Source organism: Martes martes (assembly GCF_963455335.1).
Source record: "Martes martes genome assembly, chromosome: 8".
Lineage (NCBI taxonomy): Eukaryota > Metazoa > Chordata > Mammalia > Carnivora > Mustelidae > Martes > Martes martes.
Window position 1 is genome coordinate 28,828,282 of NC_137895.1, and position 19,655 is coordinate 28,847,936.

Below are 19,655 nucleotides of genomic sequence, written 5' to 3' on the forward strand. Positions count from 1 at the left end.
TGGGCTAGGATATTTGTTTTCCTCATTTTCCACATAAGTATTCTCCAAATTTGCTAAAATAAACTACTTTTATGAATAAAATTTCATAAATAAAGTTTATGAAATTTGCAATACATAAAGTGATAAAAATAGAACCTCCTCTTCTACCAACAGGGAATTGTCATTATACTTCATCACATTCTATGCTTTTGGAGGAATTCGCTCATTGTAGATGCCCAGTCATATATCACTATACAGAGAGTGCGGGCAAACTGGGAACACCATTCATTTAACCCAAAGGGAAAGCAACATTACAGTTTGTTTGGGTGGGATGGTGGTAACACATTAGTTTTAGCAAGTCCCATGGTGTGTGTGTGGGGTGGGGGGGGGGGGAGACCTCCTTAGAACTTGGGAAATTTGTTTTGTGGTACTCATCAATTTAATGATCTATAAGATTCGTTCTGAATCTGTGGTTCTATGACTCTATGAAGAGTAACTAGTAACAGCTATTTCAAACGTTTCATTGTTTACATATTAAGCATTTCACGTATCAATCACTTATACAGTAGCCATCCCCATGTCTGTGGTTTTGCTTTCCACAGTTTCAGTTACTCATAGTCACCTGGGGTCTGGAAGCAGAGGACAATATATCAGGAAAGTCAGTAAGATCCTGACACTACATCACATTGCTCGCATGATTCTCTTGGCTTGATTTCATCATGTAGGTGTTTTGTCATCTCATGTCATTCCAAGAAGGAAGCACGTGAGTACAGTACAAGAAGAGATTTTGAGAAAGAGAGAGACCACATTCATATAACTTGCATCACAGTATAGCATTTTAATTATTCTATTTTATTATTAGTTGTTGTTGTTACTCTCTTACTGTGCCTAATTTATAAATAAAACTTTACCATAAGGGCGTATGTATAAGAAAACATAGTATATAGAGAGTTTGGTACTATCTGAAGTTCCAGGCATCCAGCGGGGGGCTTGGGCATTTCTTCTCATACTGTGCTATGCTATGCCCTATACCAATGGCAAGAGAAAAATGGTGTCTGATGCTCTTAACTTTTCCTACAGACTACCAAGATCACTTTTTTGTTTAAATAAATTTTCACTCCTGATAGCTTACTTAAGTTTCTAAATCTGTATCTATCTTTCCACAAAGTCTGAGCTCTTCATTACTATCTTACTCCAGGACCGACTTTTCAGAGATTGCGGGCAAACGTGGGACAAACAGAATCCTGCATCCGAATGGCTTTGACAGAGGAAACAGGCAAGTTGCAGTGTGCCTGGAAGCTGGGACAAATGCAGGGCTGGACTCAGAAGGAGGTAAATGAAAGGGTCATAATGTGCACCATCATCCTTGCGGGTCTCAGGTCCCGGAGGGAATGCAGTAGGCAGGCTGAGGAGGCAACTCAACCATTTGAACATTGATATTGAGGAAACCTCGAAAATCTATTGCTGCAAACGACCTGACTCATTTGCTGGGGTAGAGAGCTTGTACCTCAGCCAGAGGTCTGACGTGTGGTTGTGGGTGTGTGTGTGCATGTAATGTGTGATGTACAAGGAAAGAAACTACGGCGTAGTTGGTTTTTTGTTTTTTGTTCCTTTTTTGGCATTTTAGAAATCATCCCCTAGTTAATATCTCAGCTCTCAACTGATAATAGTATTGCCTATAAAATATTTTAAACTGATTCAATTAACTACCTTGTTTTAGCTCTATCTTGTCCACCCTCTTCTCAATGGGTAAATATTTCAGGATTTTGCTCTTCTGTTTACTCTTTAGGTGACTTTTAGTAAATTATTTAAACTTTCTGATTCTCCATTTCTACCTCTGAAAATATGGTAATAATACTTATATGGATTTTAAAGCACAAAACTTAAAGTAAAAAATGTGAAAATTCTGAGAATAAAGCATGGAATAAAATACATTTAAACAGTAATTTTATTTCTTTCTAATAGACTCAAGAAGTTTGGTTTAAAATTCGCAACATCCAATTATTGGTTCCACAGAACTGGTTTTATAAAAAAGAAAGTATATTTTGATAGTATCAACTTCACAATGAGGTAAATATAACTGAATGTATTTAAACTCTATTACAGATGCCTCAACACATTTATTACTTCATAAAGAAAAATCCTAGGAATAGATACTTGGAAGTTTTGAAACAAAATCTCAGATGTAATCTATAAGAATTTGACACATTCTAAGTTAATGCTCAGAACTGTTTAAATATCTCCTTACAATGAACCACTTAATTACATGTCTTTTTTTTCTGATTTCTTTTACATTTATTCATTTTCTCTGTTATAAAACTGAGTCCTTTCTATAATTTTCTTAAAATAATAGTAATGAAATGTGATGCTATGAATCACTTTACAATTCTATGAGTTACTTTCAAAAAAATTATCTTTTCTTTTTTTAACAGTTCCATGACCAAAAGAAAAGGCATCTATTGTGCTATTAATTTTTCAGGCAAATGCATTAGTGGCCAGGGAGATTAATGTTCTGCAGGTCTCATAGCTAAAAGTGACATATTTAAGTTATTTTAGGAAGGGAAAATCTTACAATGTGGCAATTTATGTTAAAATATTGGACTCTAAAGAGTTCCTGTAAGCATAATAGAGAATCTTAGAAGAAAAATCAAACTTATAAACACAGCTGATATAATCACAAAAAGAAATAGACAAGAACTGAGTGTATGGCTCATTTGTAAAAAACATGCATCAGGAACTGACAATGAAAGATATACCCAACCAGGCCCTTGGGAGATTACAACTTTGCCTGACTTCTAGTTTCGAGGGGAAAAAAAAATATTGCTAGCATGCAATGAGAGAGTGAAAGATTACTGCCTTGTGATATTTTTAGTGTGCAATTTTTTCGTGTTCTTTTATGTTTTTTGGCATTAAGCTATAGAATACCATCCCCAAATAAGGTCTTGGATGAATTCCTAAATTAAATCCACAAAATAAGAAACAGGCAGGACATTGCTGATTGATTCCAGATCAGAATAGCATAAAATGAATCCCCTTAACATAAGAAATAAACTGGAAATGTTGATATTTACCTTCTCTGTCAGAGTGTCAATGAAGCATATTTTCACATTTTGGGAACTCACGTAAGTTACCTCCCTGGCCCCAAATTAAGGTAGTCCAAGTAAATCTATATAAACTTCAAGAGCAATGGGCAAGGAAAGATTCAATTCCTCTGAAGACTCATTTGCACTTTCCTGAAATTATTTGCTCTGTTTATGATTTAGGAGACCTTTAGGTGAACCTGAGAGCTGATTGAGAGAATAGCATCTAATCGTTGCAACAGCTACAGAGGGAGAGAGCTTTGCAAGAGAAATGCTCCCACGGTAGATGTCTTCATTTGCAGCAGGACTCAATTCTTGGTTAAAAGCTAAGGTATTTGGGCTAGTTAAGCATGACTCTCTCTCCCATTCCATAGGGAATGAGTGGGGCAGTCCTTGCTCCCCACGTCCACCTGCACTTGGTTAGAGAGCAAAATGCTCACATGCCACCCCACAAGATCCCCACAATGACATAACTCCATGCAGAGACTGGCGTGACTGGGCTGGGTTTTCCCCCTTCAGCTCTTGTATCACTAAGAATCTGGCAGCCAGTTCCGTCCTGACAGAGTTCACAGCATATATTGGTGGATTCTTGTCCATGGTGCATCTGCTTTAAGAATTAACGAAAGCAGTGTCAAGACAGTAAGGTAAGTGCTGTTTTAACTATAGCACTGGGGATGCTGACTGTTTGGGACAGTGTTTATTGTAACAGGAACAGAAAAAATTCCAGAGCAACTTTGCCAATTGCTATTCAACAGCAAATCCACAGTTTTGAGCATTTACTTTCACATTTTGCTGAATGTACTTTCCATGATTTATGGATTTGAGATCAATTTTACAAAGTATATACTGCATTGCTTGGCAAAGGAAGCTATGCAAAGTTTCAGAATCGGAATGAGAAAATATTTAAACTAGACATGGTAAAAAAAGAAGTGTGGCGAGTAAAATGTTTGCTATTTTATGCTAATTAGGTATATATGTTAGTATTGTTAGAACCTAATTTTGGAGCAAAGAAAGACCATTTCCATTAATATTCAAACTGTTTCACAATAAATACATTGTTATAATTTGTTATAATTTATAATAAACATGTTATAAAATGTGAGCTAAAGAACTTAGACACTCATGAATTGCTTACTTCTATTTTGTTAATTTTATCGATTTGTTTTTTGGATGTATGTCTTGAAAAAACATGTTTTAGAGAAATTCTGGGAAAGATGATTTACTTTTTGAGAAAAGCATTTCCTCCATAGCCACAGGTATTTGGAAAAAACTGGGAAAAAGCAAAGTGCTCTTTTGCTTCATAGTGGTTTCATTATATGGTCACAAACTCTCTTTGAATTCAGAGCCCTTGTTTTTCCTCTGCCAAAAAGTATGGAAGCATTTTTTTCATTACTATTTAATATTCATATTATAGTGACCATGACTATTTTTAGTGTATACTCAATTTAAAATAAGGTGGAAGCTTTTTAATAAAGCCAGACAAATCTTTACAACATTAACATATTATAACTTACAAAGAATCCTGTAATTACATTTACACTATGTAATTGTTCTCATGGCCAAGTCCTGTCAACTAAATTAAATGACGCCATCGTAATCTTAGGGAATAATTTGCCAAGGATCTGGCTACATGTTGCATTATGTCAGCTATCAGAGTGATTCTAACAACTTTTTGGAGGGTTTCATCTGCTAAAATAAAATGCATTGTAATTTCAAGTTGGAGCAAAGAAAAGATGTCTCAAGTTCTGATACTGAAAAAATCCTACTTATCCCAAACTACCTAGTCGCAAAAGCTTATACCATACTTCTTACAGGAAGATATATTATTTTATGGTACCTAGTGGAATGTAGATCCTGCCTCCCATTATGATTTCCCTTCTGGTGTTACCCAATGCCATAACTCTCCACTCTACAAAAACCCACCTCTTTACCTAAATTGTTACCTCTGTACTTCCCCAAGTAAGTGAAATGCATTTTATTGAGCCTCACCTTAGAAACATGTTCATATGAGAAGATCGCTGCTATAGCTCATTTTTAATTTGTCCTTTCCTACATAGACATGTTTAATACAGAAATTCCTCAATTCCCCCTCTTTCCCATGCTGTGAGGGCACTAAAATCCAGATAAATGAGCCATGCCTTCTTAAATTTTGGCATGAAGAAAGTAGAGAACTTGTGAGTTATGGAGAAAGGAAAACTTTAATTCAAAACTTGAAAATAATATGTTTTCTCTACCAGCTGGATCTCTTTATAGGTTTAACATTTTTTAAGAATTTGTGACATTTCCCTGATTAATAAGAAGTAGTTTTGAAAACTAATGTACTAAATATTAGTTTTGGAACACAGTTGTGTAGTGTGCCTAAAAGTATGGAATGTTAAAAAAAAAAAAAAAAAGTCAAAATAGTAGGCACACCGCCCCCCCACCAAGAATTCTGTTTCTCCACCTCAGAACCAACAAGACCCAGACACTTTTAAAGGAATGTATCCCCTCTCACATACACATATACATAAGAACAGCTTTCCTCCGGGCAAAACCATAGATTGCCCGTGTTTCCAGTAAGGATCTTCTTAATGAGACATTTTAATGATGGTGAATGGTAGGGTACAGAGTACAGTTTCAAATTGTCTTTTCATTTTCATTTTTCTGGTTTTGAAGGATGTTCTGAGGCAGTGTACTAACATGGTGGCCAGTGGGCACCACCCAGAAATCTATTGCAGGAAGGCATTTAATTAAGGAATGATCTAGAGAGATTAAATGGATAATTAGTCCTGGCTTGCCCAGAAGGGGGCGCATGGGTATGCAGTCTAACCTGAACCCTGTTCACCACACCAGAAGTTGTTCTAGGACATCCTTCTTGTGCTCCTTAAATAAAAATTAAAAAGACATCATTAGCTGCTCTAAAAAAGCACTATAAAATAATAAAGTACACATTAGCTATTGCATTTAACATTGCCAAGCCAATATCCTTTTCCTGAAAGTATACTTGTATAACAGTATGTTTCCACTTTATTTAGGATTCAAAGTATTTGCCAAAAATGCATCTAGGTGTGTTTACTCTCCTCTTGGCAATCATTGGTGCCAGGGGCCAGTACTATGATTACGATTTTGCTGTATCGATTTATGGGCTGTCCTCGCCAAACTGTGCCCCAGAATGTAACTGCCCCGAAAGCTACCCATCGGCCATGTACTGCGATGAGCTGAAATTGAAAAGTGTGCCGATGGTGCCTCCTGGAATCAAGTATCTTTACCTTAGGAATAACCAGATCGACCATATTGACGAAAAGGCCTTTGAAAACGTAACTGATCTGCAGTGGCTCATTCTGGATCATAACCTTCTAGAAAATTCCAAGATAAAAGGAAGAATTTTCTCTAAGCTGAAACAACTGAAGAAGCTGCATATCAATTACAACAACCTGACGGAGTCTGTGGGCCCACTTCCCAAATCTCTGGTGGACCTGCAGCTTACACACAACAAGATCCAGAAGCTTGGTTCCTTCGATGGACTGGTAAACCTGACTTTTGTCCACCTTCAACACAATCAACTGAAAGAGGATGCTGTTTCGGCTGCTTTTAAAGGTCTTAAGTCCCTTGAGTACCTCGACTTGAGCTACAATCAGATGGCCAAACTGCCTTCTGGTCTCCCAGCATCTCTTCTGACTCTCTACTTGGACAACAATAAGATCAGCAACATCCCTGATGAGTATTTCAAGCGTTTTAATGGACTGCAGTATCTGCGTCTATCTCATAATGAACTGGCTGATAGTGGGGTACCTGGAAATTCTTTTAACGTATCATCCCTGCTTGAGTTGGATCTCTCCTATAATAAGCTTAAAAATATACCAACCGTCAATGAGAACCTTGAAAACTATTACCTGGAGGTCAATGAACTCGAAAGTAAGTAGAAAGCTCTGCCTGTCCTTGACTGATGTTTCCTCAAGTCTTTAAATGCCTAAGCTATGTGGTATAAATAGTGTCTCTGGTTCCATTTAAAAAAAAAAAAAAAAGAAGGAAAATGCCAACAAGACATCCCTCTAGCTCAGTTATTTATCCAATGTCTGGCCTTTCTTTAGAGTGTCCAGATAAGAAACTATTCAGCTCACAGGACTTAAACATGAATTTCTTCAAAGTTAATATTTTGAGTTAGTTAATCCTACTGTGTTATCTCTGAATATTTATTTGTTATTATTTGCCTCTGTCATGATTTAGATTTGTGCCTTACATTTACTTCTTGGCAAGGTCTGGTTGAGGGAGGAATAAACAAGTCCAGATCAGAGGGCTAGCTAACAGAGGTTTTCAAATATCCCTCCTGCTTATCTCCAGAGCAGCTCGCATATGCTCATAGTCTCCTCTGACATCATTACTTGGGACTCAATATATTACCCTGCTATCACTGACCATTATTATCTACCTCCGTCATCTGTAATATAGTGTGTGTCCTTACAGTGTTCTTATGAAGATGGAGAGGAAGATTAAGGAGGGAAGAAGGAATATGATGAGGGTCTGGAATTTGTTTTAATGGTATTAAATTTCCCCCTTTTCTACACACAACACTTCACCTCATTTGATTTTTCCAGTTTCTCCTTCCTTTCTCCTGCTGCCGTAGTTTATTTTTTATTTATCTTCTGGGTGAAAGTTTGACCTGATCCACTCTGGGCTATTTAGTAGTCTTCTGGGAAATTTTTAAATTTAAGCCACACAGATTCAGGTGGGAAGCTGAAATTCACCATTCTCCACCTTATTCTTTAACAAAGGGTGACAAAAGAGAAAATCTCTGGTTCATGGACAACATTTTTTGAATAAGAAGTCAGGTGAGAAACGTTGATTTATTCATAAGACAATTATATGTGCAAAGTAATCTATTGAACTTAATGATCTTTATACCATGAAATTCAGTTCTTTTGTCGTATAGGATAAGGATATTGATATTTCTATCCAAAAGATTACAGTGTGACTTTTTAGTATGATACTTTGTAATTCTGCAACAATTTTGAGTAACTCCTGGTAAGGTTGGGGTGTTCCCAAGAAGGAGACCACGATTGCCTGCTTTGAAATGCCATATATCCTCTCTTGTGTCTGGAAAGCTTGCTTGTCACACAATACAGAGTAAAGTCATCATAGCTGAACCCTTACAGCCATTTCCAGTGGAAAATTCACTATGTGACAGTATATGGCCCCGCATTATAAACACTGGTGGTAGTGGTTAGGAAGAAGGATAACTTAGACGACCCAAAATGCTAATGGGATTTAAGATGTTGAAGGGCTGAAGAAACCTGTTAGATTTGGTTGATGGAGGTTAACCACGTGAGTGAGACTACCTCACACTCTGAGACAGGAAAAGGGAGAGAGACAGATGCAGGAACGTCTGAAGGTATAAAGACAAGATGGAAGAGGTGACATAGGAGACGGGAAAGGTGGTCTATGGAAGACATGGTCACTCATGCCAAGCTGAGCTTGAAACCACTCTCCCTGTCACATATGGTCATTTGAAAATGAGTGGTTAGTCACTTTAATTCCTTCCTTATTCTTGATATTTAGATACATACATTTCAGATATTCTTGTTGTTTTTGCATGTCTTCAATTCATCTTATTTTGCTACATAAAATTATGTATACTCATCATCACATTCTCTTAAGATAGAAAGAGCCCCTTAATATTTCTGTAGTATTAGAAAATATATAACCAAAGACTGTTTATCATGTATTAAACTTTCAACCTTAAGCATTAGCTTAGTCATAGATTTTCCTCATGTAATTTGGAAAAGAGGGCAAAATTCAAAGGACATCAATAGCTATTCAACACATATTAAGTGCTTGCTCTGTGTGTGAAGTGACTCACATAACTTAATTACTTCAATCTTCATGTAACACAGTGTGATAGATAATGTTATATCTAGTAAGAAGATCAGATAAATGTTCCAAAGTCACCTCGATGATAAATGGCAGAGATAGAAGACTAATATAGGCCTAAAACCATGTTTTGTCCGATTATGCCATGCTTTCTCAGAGATAGGCATCACAAGATCCCTGAAATTTGACTGATCAGTTTTTAAAGACAACATCTTAGAGGAAAAGAGAACCGTGTGTTAGGCTCCACTGAAGTCATTGTTAACTAGAACTGGAGAGTATGAAAGAAAAATAACACTAGAGGGGACCAGATAAGATTAATTGGAACTTGACCTGAGTAGAAATAGACAGTTTCTACATACACACATAGAGCATGCAATCTAAGAACAGCCTTTGTTTCTATTCAAAGCTAACTTGGTTTTTCATTTGTGGCAGCTTTTTCTTTCCACAGAAGAAAAGGGCATGAGCTCCAATCATGGACATTCTATGATTTGGTTTTTGCTTTGGAGTTTTGAATTATTGTCAAAAAGTGTGTTTGTTGGAAAATTCTTCAGAGGTCATCTAGTTAACCCTTCTGATTTTAAGATGCCAAAAACCAAGATGTTTATATCAGTGAGGTTACTCATACAACAGCACCAGTCTTAGATTTCTTTGAGCTAGATGAAATACTTCAAGAGGGTGCTTAGATAATATGACACCTTAATTGAATGTCTTTCTAAAACCAAGTATTTCTAAATGCAGAATTTATAATTAATAAGTTCTATTCTTTAAAAAATTCCACTGAATGTCCTGATCTACCCATAAGCATTCTTTACTAACTATTGCTGTGTCATTTGGTAGCCTGAAACACTTCTTTAGCAGTGCCAAATTCAGAGATACAGCCAATAAGTGGGAAGGAGTCCTAATAGATATTATTACTGATTTGAGCATTTTTAAAGTGACTGTTTTAAGTCCATGTACTAAATAATTAACATGTCTATTCTTCAATTTGCAGAGTTTGAAGTAAAGAGCTTCTGTAAGATCCTGGGACCATTATCTTACTCCAAGATCAAGCATTTGCGTCTGGATGGCAACCGTCTTACCCACACCAGTCTGCCACCTGATATGTACGAATGTCTACGTGTAGCAAATGAAATCACCGTTAATTAATATCTACTAATTCTGATTCTATTGAGGTGTACCCTGGAGTAACATTTTATGGTTATGTTTTGTGTGTGTGTCAATTTTCACAGTATTCATTTTTTTTTGTCACTGTTTATTACTTCCATGAATTCCAAATTCTGAAGGAAATGTTTTGTAAACATTTTACTACTTTTTTTTAAACAAAAGATGAAAGGCAGGCCTATTTCATCACAAGCACAGACATAGACACACACAGAGACAACAAACTTAATGCTTTATTTGTAAATTTAGTGTTTTCTACATCTCTACTGTCAAATGATGTGCGGAGTCTTCTACTCGTTGAATGGAAGTCAGCCGAGTATTATAATTCCTAAATCTTAACTTAATGTGCCAAAAAGCATGGGCTACACACGTAAGGATGTTCACTGTCTTGAATCAAATGATCTCAAATTTCTATGTTCAGAGTTGTTTAGCCGAAAAATGGGTGGCAAATTTTGAGACAAATGATTTTGCAAAATACTAGACAAAATTCACGAAGCCACATACACTTAGACCAATATTTTTAGCATTAAGAATTTATATACTTACCTAGTGAAACTTTTCTTTTCTAGAATTATTTTTCACTCTAAATCATGTGTATGTTCCTTTTTAATCATTTGCATGTTATGTTTAACAAGCTCATAGCAAAATAAAACATAGCAAATGGCATCACTGTGTTTTTTATGAAGTTCATATTTCTCATATAGAAAATAATAGATTAGTATCTTATTTTTTTAAGATTTTATTTATTTATTTGACAGAGAGAGACACAGCAAGAGAGGGAACACAAGCAGGGGCAGTGGGAGAGGGAGAAGCAGGCTTCCCAATGAGCAGGGAGCCCAATGTGGGGCTCGATCCGGGACCCTGGAATCATGACCTGAGCCGAAGGCAGACGCTTAATGACTGAGCCATCCAGGCACCCCAGAAAATTAGAATTTTTAAAATATCTTTAGCCTGCAATATTTTACTTACATAAAATAGAATTTCCCACTAACTAAGTTGCCTGCCTATAGCATCCGTTTGCAAACAGCTTTAAAACACATCTTAAAATGTATACTTAAAAGGGTGCAGATCCCAATTTTGGTTCATGTTGGGGGAAGGGATTCTCCCCCCTCTCCCCCTCCGACCCCCCACTAAGCAATCCTCTAGACACCAACAGGGTGGCCTACAATTCAACTCAATTCTGACACTATCTCTAGATAGATAGTGTCAGATTTCACAGGTCAAGTGTTCAGTCTATAAGACACCCTGCACCCTTGTGTTTCAGAGGTCAATGAAAAGTCCAGGCTGTTGCCTGGCTATAAACCAGAGGTTCCTGTGGCCCCATCCTTGGACACAATTAATTTTCTAGAGAGGCTCACAGAACTCAGGAATGCTGTTTACTCACTAGATCACCAGTTTATTATACAAGGATATGATTCAGGAACAGCCAGATGGAAGAGGTGTGCTGGGCAGCATAGGTGGGAAGGGCACAGAGCTTCCATGCCCTCTCCAGGGGCACCATTCTCCCCAAATTCACCAATTCAGAAGTTCTCTGAACTCCATCATTTTGTGGTTTTGTGGAAGCTTTGTTGCACAGACAGGATTGATTAAATCATTAGCCACTGGCAATTTAAGTCAATGTCCAGCCCCTCTCCCCTCCCTGGAAGTGGGAAGGGGCACTGAAAATTCCAACCCTCTAATTAAATAGTAGGTTCTCCTCCCAACCAGTCCCCATCCTCAGGTTACCAAAGTTCTTCCCCAAAGTCACCTTATTATCATACAAAAGACAACTTTATTGTTCTTATCAAAGGACATACCAAATATTTTAGGAGTTGTGAGCCAAGAACAATGGACAAAGACAAAATATATATGAGGAATATATTTTGGTCATCTGAATGACCAAATATATATTTTGTGTAAATCACAGTATCAGAATTCTTAAATCTCACTTCTTTGGATATTTAACATTATTTCCATTCGTGTTGATTCTGCTGACTTATATACAATGGGAAATAGTAGGGCAAACAATTTATAAAAAGTAACTTCTCTTTTATCTACTTAACAATAAAGCATATGTCTGGAGCCAAATATTATGCTATCAAAAGCATACTTATCCCATCGGACTGCATATAAAGCCTCAGTTGTGTCTAAAACAAAGGTCACATCTCTCTAAAGTGTCCTATGTTTTAACAGGACATTTTTAGTGAACTCTACCTTTTGGTAATATAGTCCCTATCATCAAAGGACCATCATCAACTGAGTTGACTGGCAGATGTGTGAGATATGTATTACATTAGGTACACTGTATACTTTTTTTTTAAAAGATTTTATTTATTTATTTGACAGACAGAGATCACAAGTAGGCAGAGAGGCAGGCAGAGAGAGAGGGAGAGTCAGGCTCCCCGCTGGGCAGAGAGCCCGATGTGGGGCTCGATCTCAAGACCCTGGGATCATGACCTGAGCCGAAGGCAGAGGCTTTAACCCACTGAGCCACCCAGGTGCCCCCACTGTATACTTTTTGATTGTTATGTATTTTCTACATAAAGATAAGTTCCTTAAGCTGTGACTGTACTCTCAGGCCATTTAAAATGGTCATTTAAAAAAATAGATTTTAAGTTAAATCAATTTTTCCTCAATAGATCTATTTTTTCTCAATGAAACTGTAATATAAAAGAAATAAAAATAAATTTTCTTGGCCCTATCTGTAAAAAGTCACCATTAATCTTTTGAAACCTACTCTCAAGTAGGAAATAGAGTATGTGCCATAAATTCTCTTTTAGAAATAATGTTATAGACCTACACAAATTTTGTCTTTATATCACTTAGGGAAAACATCTTGTCAGCTGTCTACCTTTAAAGATTTGTTTTGTTTTGTTTTGACAGAGAGAGAGCTCACAAGTATGCAGAGAGGCAGGTAGAGAGGAGGAAGCAGGCTCCCTGCTGAGCAGAGAGCCCAATGCGGGGCTTGATCCCAGGACCCTGAGATCATGACCTGAGCTGAAGGCAGGGGCATAACCCACTGAGCCACCCAGGTGCCCCATCAGCTGTCTATCTTCAAAAGTCTTTGATTTATCTCTATCCAAAGTCATATATTATTCTAAAGCAAAACTATAACTTTTAAACAGTAATTTCCTTTGTAGTTGTGGTTGGTTGACAAGGACCAAATTAAGCACAATGACACTTTGATTAGAAGCATTTGGGGAAGGCACTAGTTAGGTATTGTTTTGGGACAGCTCCCCTTTCTGCAGACCAGATCCCAGCAATTCAGAATAGATCAAGAGAAAAGAAACATCTGTCCTGCTTGCTTCTTCACTCATTGTGACAGCCCTCCAGAGGAAGGGAGATTGGAGACTCTCTTTATCTGCTCTTCCCTCATCCCCTTACTGCTACCCCCGCTGGGGTAGTGTTTTTCAACATTTCAAGTATATGATTAGCATGATGAAATGCTTTTCAAAATACAGATTACCAAACACAATGTCTTAGATATACAGACCCAATAAATTAAGCAATGTAGGATTCCACATTTTTAAAAAATATATATGTAATTGATTTATTTATTTGAGAGAAAGAGAGAGAGAGAGAGATCAAGGGGCGGAGCAGAAGGAGAGGGACAAGTAGACTCCGCATTGAGCACAGAAACCTGATGTAGGACTCGATCTCACAACCCTGAGATCATGACCAGAGCCAAAACCGAGACTTGGATGCTTTACAGATTAAGCCACTCAGACACCCTCCACATTTTTGAAGAATGTACATGACTCTCATACTGGTGGTCAGTTATACACATTTTTTTTTTTTTTTTTTTTTTTTAGAAAGAGAGAGTGAGAGAGAGAATGAGAAAAGGTCAGAGGGAGAAGCAGACTCCTCATAGAGCTGGGAACCCGATGTGGGACTCGATCCTGGGACTCCGGGATCATGGCCTGAGCCGAAGGCAGTTGCTTAATCAACTGAGCCACCCAGGCAGCCCAGTTATACACATCTTTAAAAGCAATCGTTAAGTGGGATCAAGCCATTGAAATCTCAAACAGTTAAAGAGCAGAAGAATCCTTTTCTCTAAGGAAGCTGAATAAAAAGAAGTCTGTTGTTAGCAATATACATACATGAGAATAAATATTATCTTCCCTGTATTCTAATTTATTTAAACACGTGTAAGCGAGGAATCACTTCAAGTGTAAGCAAGCAATAAAAACACAAACTTCATATGGATATCATGAGACAATTCTACCACCCAACTAACTTGAGAGTTGTTGTGTAGATTGTTTCTTTTCTTTTCTTTTTTTCTTGCTTTGTAGATACTTTGTTTGCCTATGGTCCTTTCCTTCCAGATGGTACTCTGTTAAAGAGATATGGCTCAGAATTTACTTTGATTAAATTTTCAAAATGGGTACTGGGGAAAATGGTCAACGACAGGGCAAATTTCAATTAAGAAGTTCTCTCAACTGTCTTGTTAAAAACAATGATTCTGATTTTGTCTCTTACTTGATAATCCCGTGAATGGATTAAAGCAATGATCGATATGGAGTCTTTCTTTCCTAAGATTTTTTTCCCAAGATTGTGTCACGGGAGAGTTAACTGTAGATCCTAATTTGGGAGGAAAATAGAAAAATGGGAAATGTTCCTCTTTATTCTCAACATCTCCATGTGAAGATCAGGGTTAGGTCACGCCTTTATGGTAAAGGAAAATGATGATGTATTCAGGCTTTGAGGTTTGTAAGGAATTATCATGCCCTAATAAGTAAAAAAATACAGATGGATGATAGACCATTAAATGAGCCAGAGGAATGTTGATTTCCTAGTTAAAAGTTCTCCAACTGGTAATAACTGTTTTCAGAAATAGTGGAGAGTTTAAAAGGTTGGTTTTACAGAGGACTATGGATTTATTTCCTTGTGATCTTTTATGTTTTGGGTTCCGGTTTTTTCTATAGTTGTAATTTTATCATAATGATGGCCTTAGATTTTTCTTTGGTTGGATTTTGCAACCATCATAAATACTTGCTTAAAATTTTACTCACAAGTGAAAGAAGACTCTCATTTGATTTAAAGTGAACTCTAAAACAACTTTATAAACAGAGCTAAAATAACAATGTTATAAAAGTTAAAGAAGACATGCCATAAATACATGAAACAAATAGAAATACATTTTAAAAATATGTAGCTAGTTATATTTGCTTATTCACTCATGCATCCAGTAGATTTTGTTTCCTAATAAAGCATGATAAATCAAACTACAACTACATGCAGGGAAAAGTAGATATTTAGGCAACATAAAATGAGTGAGGCCCCATGCATCTTCAACTCACTCCGATGGCCCCAAGATTCCATTTCTATTGTGTAGTTCTTCTTGCTTCATATTTTTGTTGGCCCAAAGAATATTACCAACATGAGTGTCTTGTCCCCTTAAAATCTAACTGCTGTTTTATAAAAGAGAATGCATTTCATGTTCCAAAAATATTCAAGAGCCTTAGCTGCTTTACCTATGGATTGTGTCTCAAATACACCTCTTTCTATTGCCACTGCCATGACTTTAAGATTTGCTCAAATTGCTTAAAACTATTTAATGATGCACCATCATTTTCAAGATGTGATCCAGGCTCCTGAGGGCAGTATACAAAGCAGCCAGGATATCAAGGGTTCTTAGATATCTGGTCTTTGGTTATCTCTAGAGCCTTATCTCTTACCAGGCTTTCCTGACTTCACCATGCACCATATGAAATCACTTGCTACTGCCCCCATACTTACCAGTTTGCAGTTGGTTTTGTTCTGTTGTTTATGAAAACTCTGTCCTTTCTTCCAAGAATCTCTATATGTCCCTTCCACTTGAAAACACCCACACATCTTTCAAAACTCACCTTAAGCTACTCTGTTCCTTTCCCATAAATCCCTTGGAAACTTCTCAGATAGGATTAATATCTTTTATCTTAAAAAAGCCCTTATCATACAGATAAAAATACTTTATCAACGTTATGAGCTAGAAATAACTTTCCCTGCTATGTCTCTATCTGTAGACATTAAATCACTCAACAAGTATTTATTGAGTACGAATGTCTTGGGTGTTAGGGATTCAATAAAATAAGACCAACAAGTTCCTCCCCTAACAAAATGGATATTGATAAGGAGTTCAAACAATAACATAATAACATGTACTCTATGACTTGATGTCATGTAGTGATAAGTGCTATGAAGAAAAATAAAACACCTGAAGGGACAGCAAGGTGGAGAAGGAATAGTAGTTCTTTTATTGGTTGATAAGGGAAGATTTTCTAGGGAAAAACTTTAATTTTAATAATAATATTTCCTTAAATTTTATTATGTATTAGATACTTCAGGGAATGCTCTTTATATATTTAGCTAAAAAAAAAAAAAAACAACTATATAATACATTCCTCCTTAACAGGGGAGAAAAACCAGAATGTAAGGTCAGATTTAGTTTAACTGTTGTATCCCTCATGAGAGATAAGATCTCTGCTGTCAGAATACATGGTCTAACTCAGTAAGCGCCTATGACATTAAGAGGGGCTTAGATATGTTTATATGTGTGTCTTATAAATTTCCTCTTCCCAGCCCTGACAAAACACAGGGCCTGATAGTAAGTTCTGAAGATGGGGCTATTGAACAGACTTACTGAGATCAGTCTGTGGTGGGGAACAAGAAATCATGAAGGTCATTCTCGAGTCAGGCCTTTTCTGGCAAGCTCCAGTACAATTGCTTCTGTTTTGGTCTCTTTGAATTTACCAAAAATTAAAAAAAAAAATTCTGTTCACTTTAATTCATGGGGATCATCTACTTTTCTCTATTAAATCTATTTTGAACAGGGTGTTCTCCACTTTAAAACCTGGATATTGGATATAATAATATCAATCTATTTTTTCATATCTAGTCTGTCAAAAGATATCTTGCTACATTGTCAAAATATATCACCAATCTCTTTGCCCCATTAGTCCAATCCACAGCCATCTCTTTTCTGAATAATGCTATAGCTACCCAATGGATTTCAAAGTGTATTTACGAGCCGAATCACACAGTTTATTCTCAAACAACAGCCAGGAGGAGTCTTGAAAAATATGTCAGGTTACCCCAACTTTCATACCTGAAATATCTTCTCATCACACTTAAAATCTGAAGCTCGTACCAGAACCTTCAAGGTCATGTTCCCTCATCACTCTTCTCAACCACTTCTCTCCAACCACACAGGTAACCTTGTTCCTTGAACTTGCCGTTCTTAGTCCAGGTTTCTTGCATTTGTCTCAAGTGTGCCCCAACTATACCAGCAGTTTATTTTTTGATCTCTGTTCAAAATCATCTACTTAGAATGGCCTTCACTAATCACTTAATATAAAAAAGGACCCCCTGACGCTCTCTGTCCTTTACTATGCTTTATTTAATTTATTTATTTTTAGTACTCATTAGAACTTGACATTATACTATGCGCGGTATACGTGTGGGTGTGTTTATCTCCCCATAATTAGAAGTAAATACCACAAAGGCAAAGAACTTGCCCTTCTTCTCCCCAGGCTCTATTCTGGGTGCTCAGAGCAATGCTTATATATAGATTTCAATAAGTTTATGTTGAAAAAATAAAACACCTCTTATGTACATGACACTTTCACCCATATGTATTCATGGACCCTTTCTCCCACTCCAGCATGAATTACCATAATTGTAAAACTGAAGCTGAGCAAATAAAACTACCTGCTAATAAAACATTGCTATTAAAATGAAACATGAAGATCACTCATGAGTTTTGTTGCTGTTGCTTTTATTGTTGAAGTTTCTCCTATAATCAGTGCTCTTGCTCATAGTACTTTGTAATATAAAATGGAAAAAAATACTGGTTGAATAATGATATGGTCAATTGCTGTAAAGACTTTACACAAAACATTGAGCAGTGAATTAAACCAGGAAAATTCCCTTAAAGCATTCCAAAAACCCATGTTCTTGATTTTGCTAATTTATTTCTATTTGGTTGCTTTTTGCTTTTAAAAATATGAAGACAAATATTTTTGTTTCAATATTCAATATCCTAAACGGTGCAGATATTTAAAGAATCATGGATTTCTAAAGTGTGACAATAAAAGCAGATGCCAAATAAAAAATAGACCAATGGGACTATATCAAACTTAAAAATGTCTGCATGTCAAAAGAAACAATCAACAGAGTGAAAAGGCAACCTATGGATTGGGAGAAAATAATTGCAAGTCATACGTCTGATATGGGGTTAACATCTAGGATACATAAAGAACTTTTGTAACTCAACAAAAATGAAAACAATAAAATCTCAAATAACCCAATTAAAAAATGGACAAGGGAAGAAACACTTCTCCAAAGAAGACATACAAATAACTAATAAGCACATAAAGTGATGCTCAAAATCACTAATCATTAGGGAAATGCAAATCAAAATCATATGAGATACCACTTCACTTCCGTCAGGATGATCACTATTAAAAGAACAAAAAATAGTAAGTGTTGTGAAAGATGCAGGGAAGTTGGGACCTGTGTGTTCTGTTGGTTGGAATGTAAAAAGATGCAGCCATTATCAAAAACAGTATGGCAGTTCCTCATAAATTTAAAAATAAAATTACCATATATCTAGTAATCCTACTTCTGGGGATATGTCCAAAAGAAGTCAAAGCAGGATCTTAAAGAGATACTTGTACACCTATTTTCACTGCAGCTTTATTCACAATAGTAAAGAAGAGGAAGCAACCCAAATGTTCACCAACAAATGAATGGTTACAGGAAATGTGATGTATACATACAATGAATATTTTTTAGTCTTAAAAAGGGAAGGAAATCCTGTCACATGCCACAACATGAAGGAACCTAGAGGATATTATGCTGAGTGAAACAAGCCAGTTACAAAAGGACATATGAAATATGATTCCACTCATAAGAAATATCTAAAATAGTCAAAAATCATATAAAACAGAAAACAGAAACCTGGTTAGCAAGTCCAAAGAAGACAAGTGAAGGGTGGTCAGTGTCTAATGCATATAGAGTTTCAGTGTTGCAAGATAAAAATATTCTAGGTATCTGTTGCACAATAATGTGATTATATTTAACAATACTGAATTGTATAATTAAAAACGGTCCAGATAGTAAATGTAATGTTACGTGTTTTTGCCAAAATAAAAAATCTAAAATTAGATATTGGGACTGTGCACAACTCTGTGAATATAATTAAAAACCCCACTGAATTATACACCTTGAGCAGCAATTTTTAATAAAAAGTAAAACTGGGGTGCCTGGGAGGCTCAGTGGGTTAAAGCCTCTGCCTTCAGCTCAGGTCATGATCCCAGGGTCCTGGGATCGAGCCCCACATCAGGCTCTCTGCTCAGTAGGGAGCCTGCTTCCCCTCGCCGTCTGCCTCTCTGCCTACTTGTGATCTCTGTCTGTCAAATAAATAAATAAATAAAATCTTTAAAAAGGAAAGTAAAACTGCAGTTGCAAAAAATGAATAAATAGGAAACATTTGGGAAAAATAGATGGTAATTTTAGAAATACAATATATAATTGTTGAAATAAAAAATGGAGTTTTAGCAATAAACTATATCCTTGATAAAAACTTAATGAAGAGATAAAGAACTGATTAAGTACAGTTAGAGAGTT

General features: G+C 36.4%; 1 protein-coding gene across 1 annotated transcript; it reads left to right on the top strand.

Annotated features, from left to right (window-relative positions):
• Nucleotides 1-3,314: 3,314 nt before the first annotated feature.
• LUM (lumican) lies at nucleotides 3,315-10,732 on the top strand. The gene is made up of 3 exons (XM_080811912.1): nucleotides 3,315-3,703; nucleotides 6,074-6,953; nucleotides 9,898-10,732. The coding sequence occupies exons 2-3, from the start codon at nucleotides 6,095-6,097 to the stop codon at nucleotides 10,050-10,052; spliced, it is 1,014 nt and encodes a 337-aa protein (XP_080668038.1). The 5' UTR covers nucleotides 3,315-3,703; nucleotides 6,074-6,094; the 3' UTR covers nucleotides 10,053-10,732.
• Nucleotides 10,733-19,655: the final 8,923 nt, after the last annotated feature.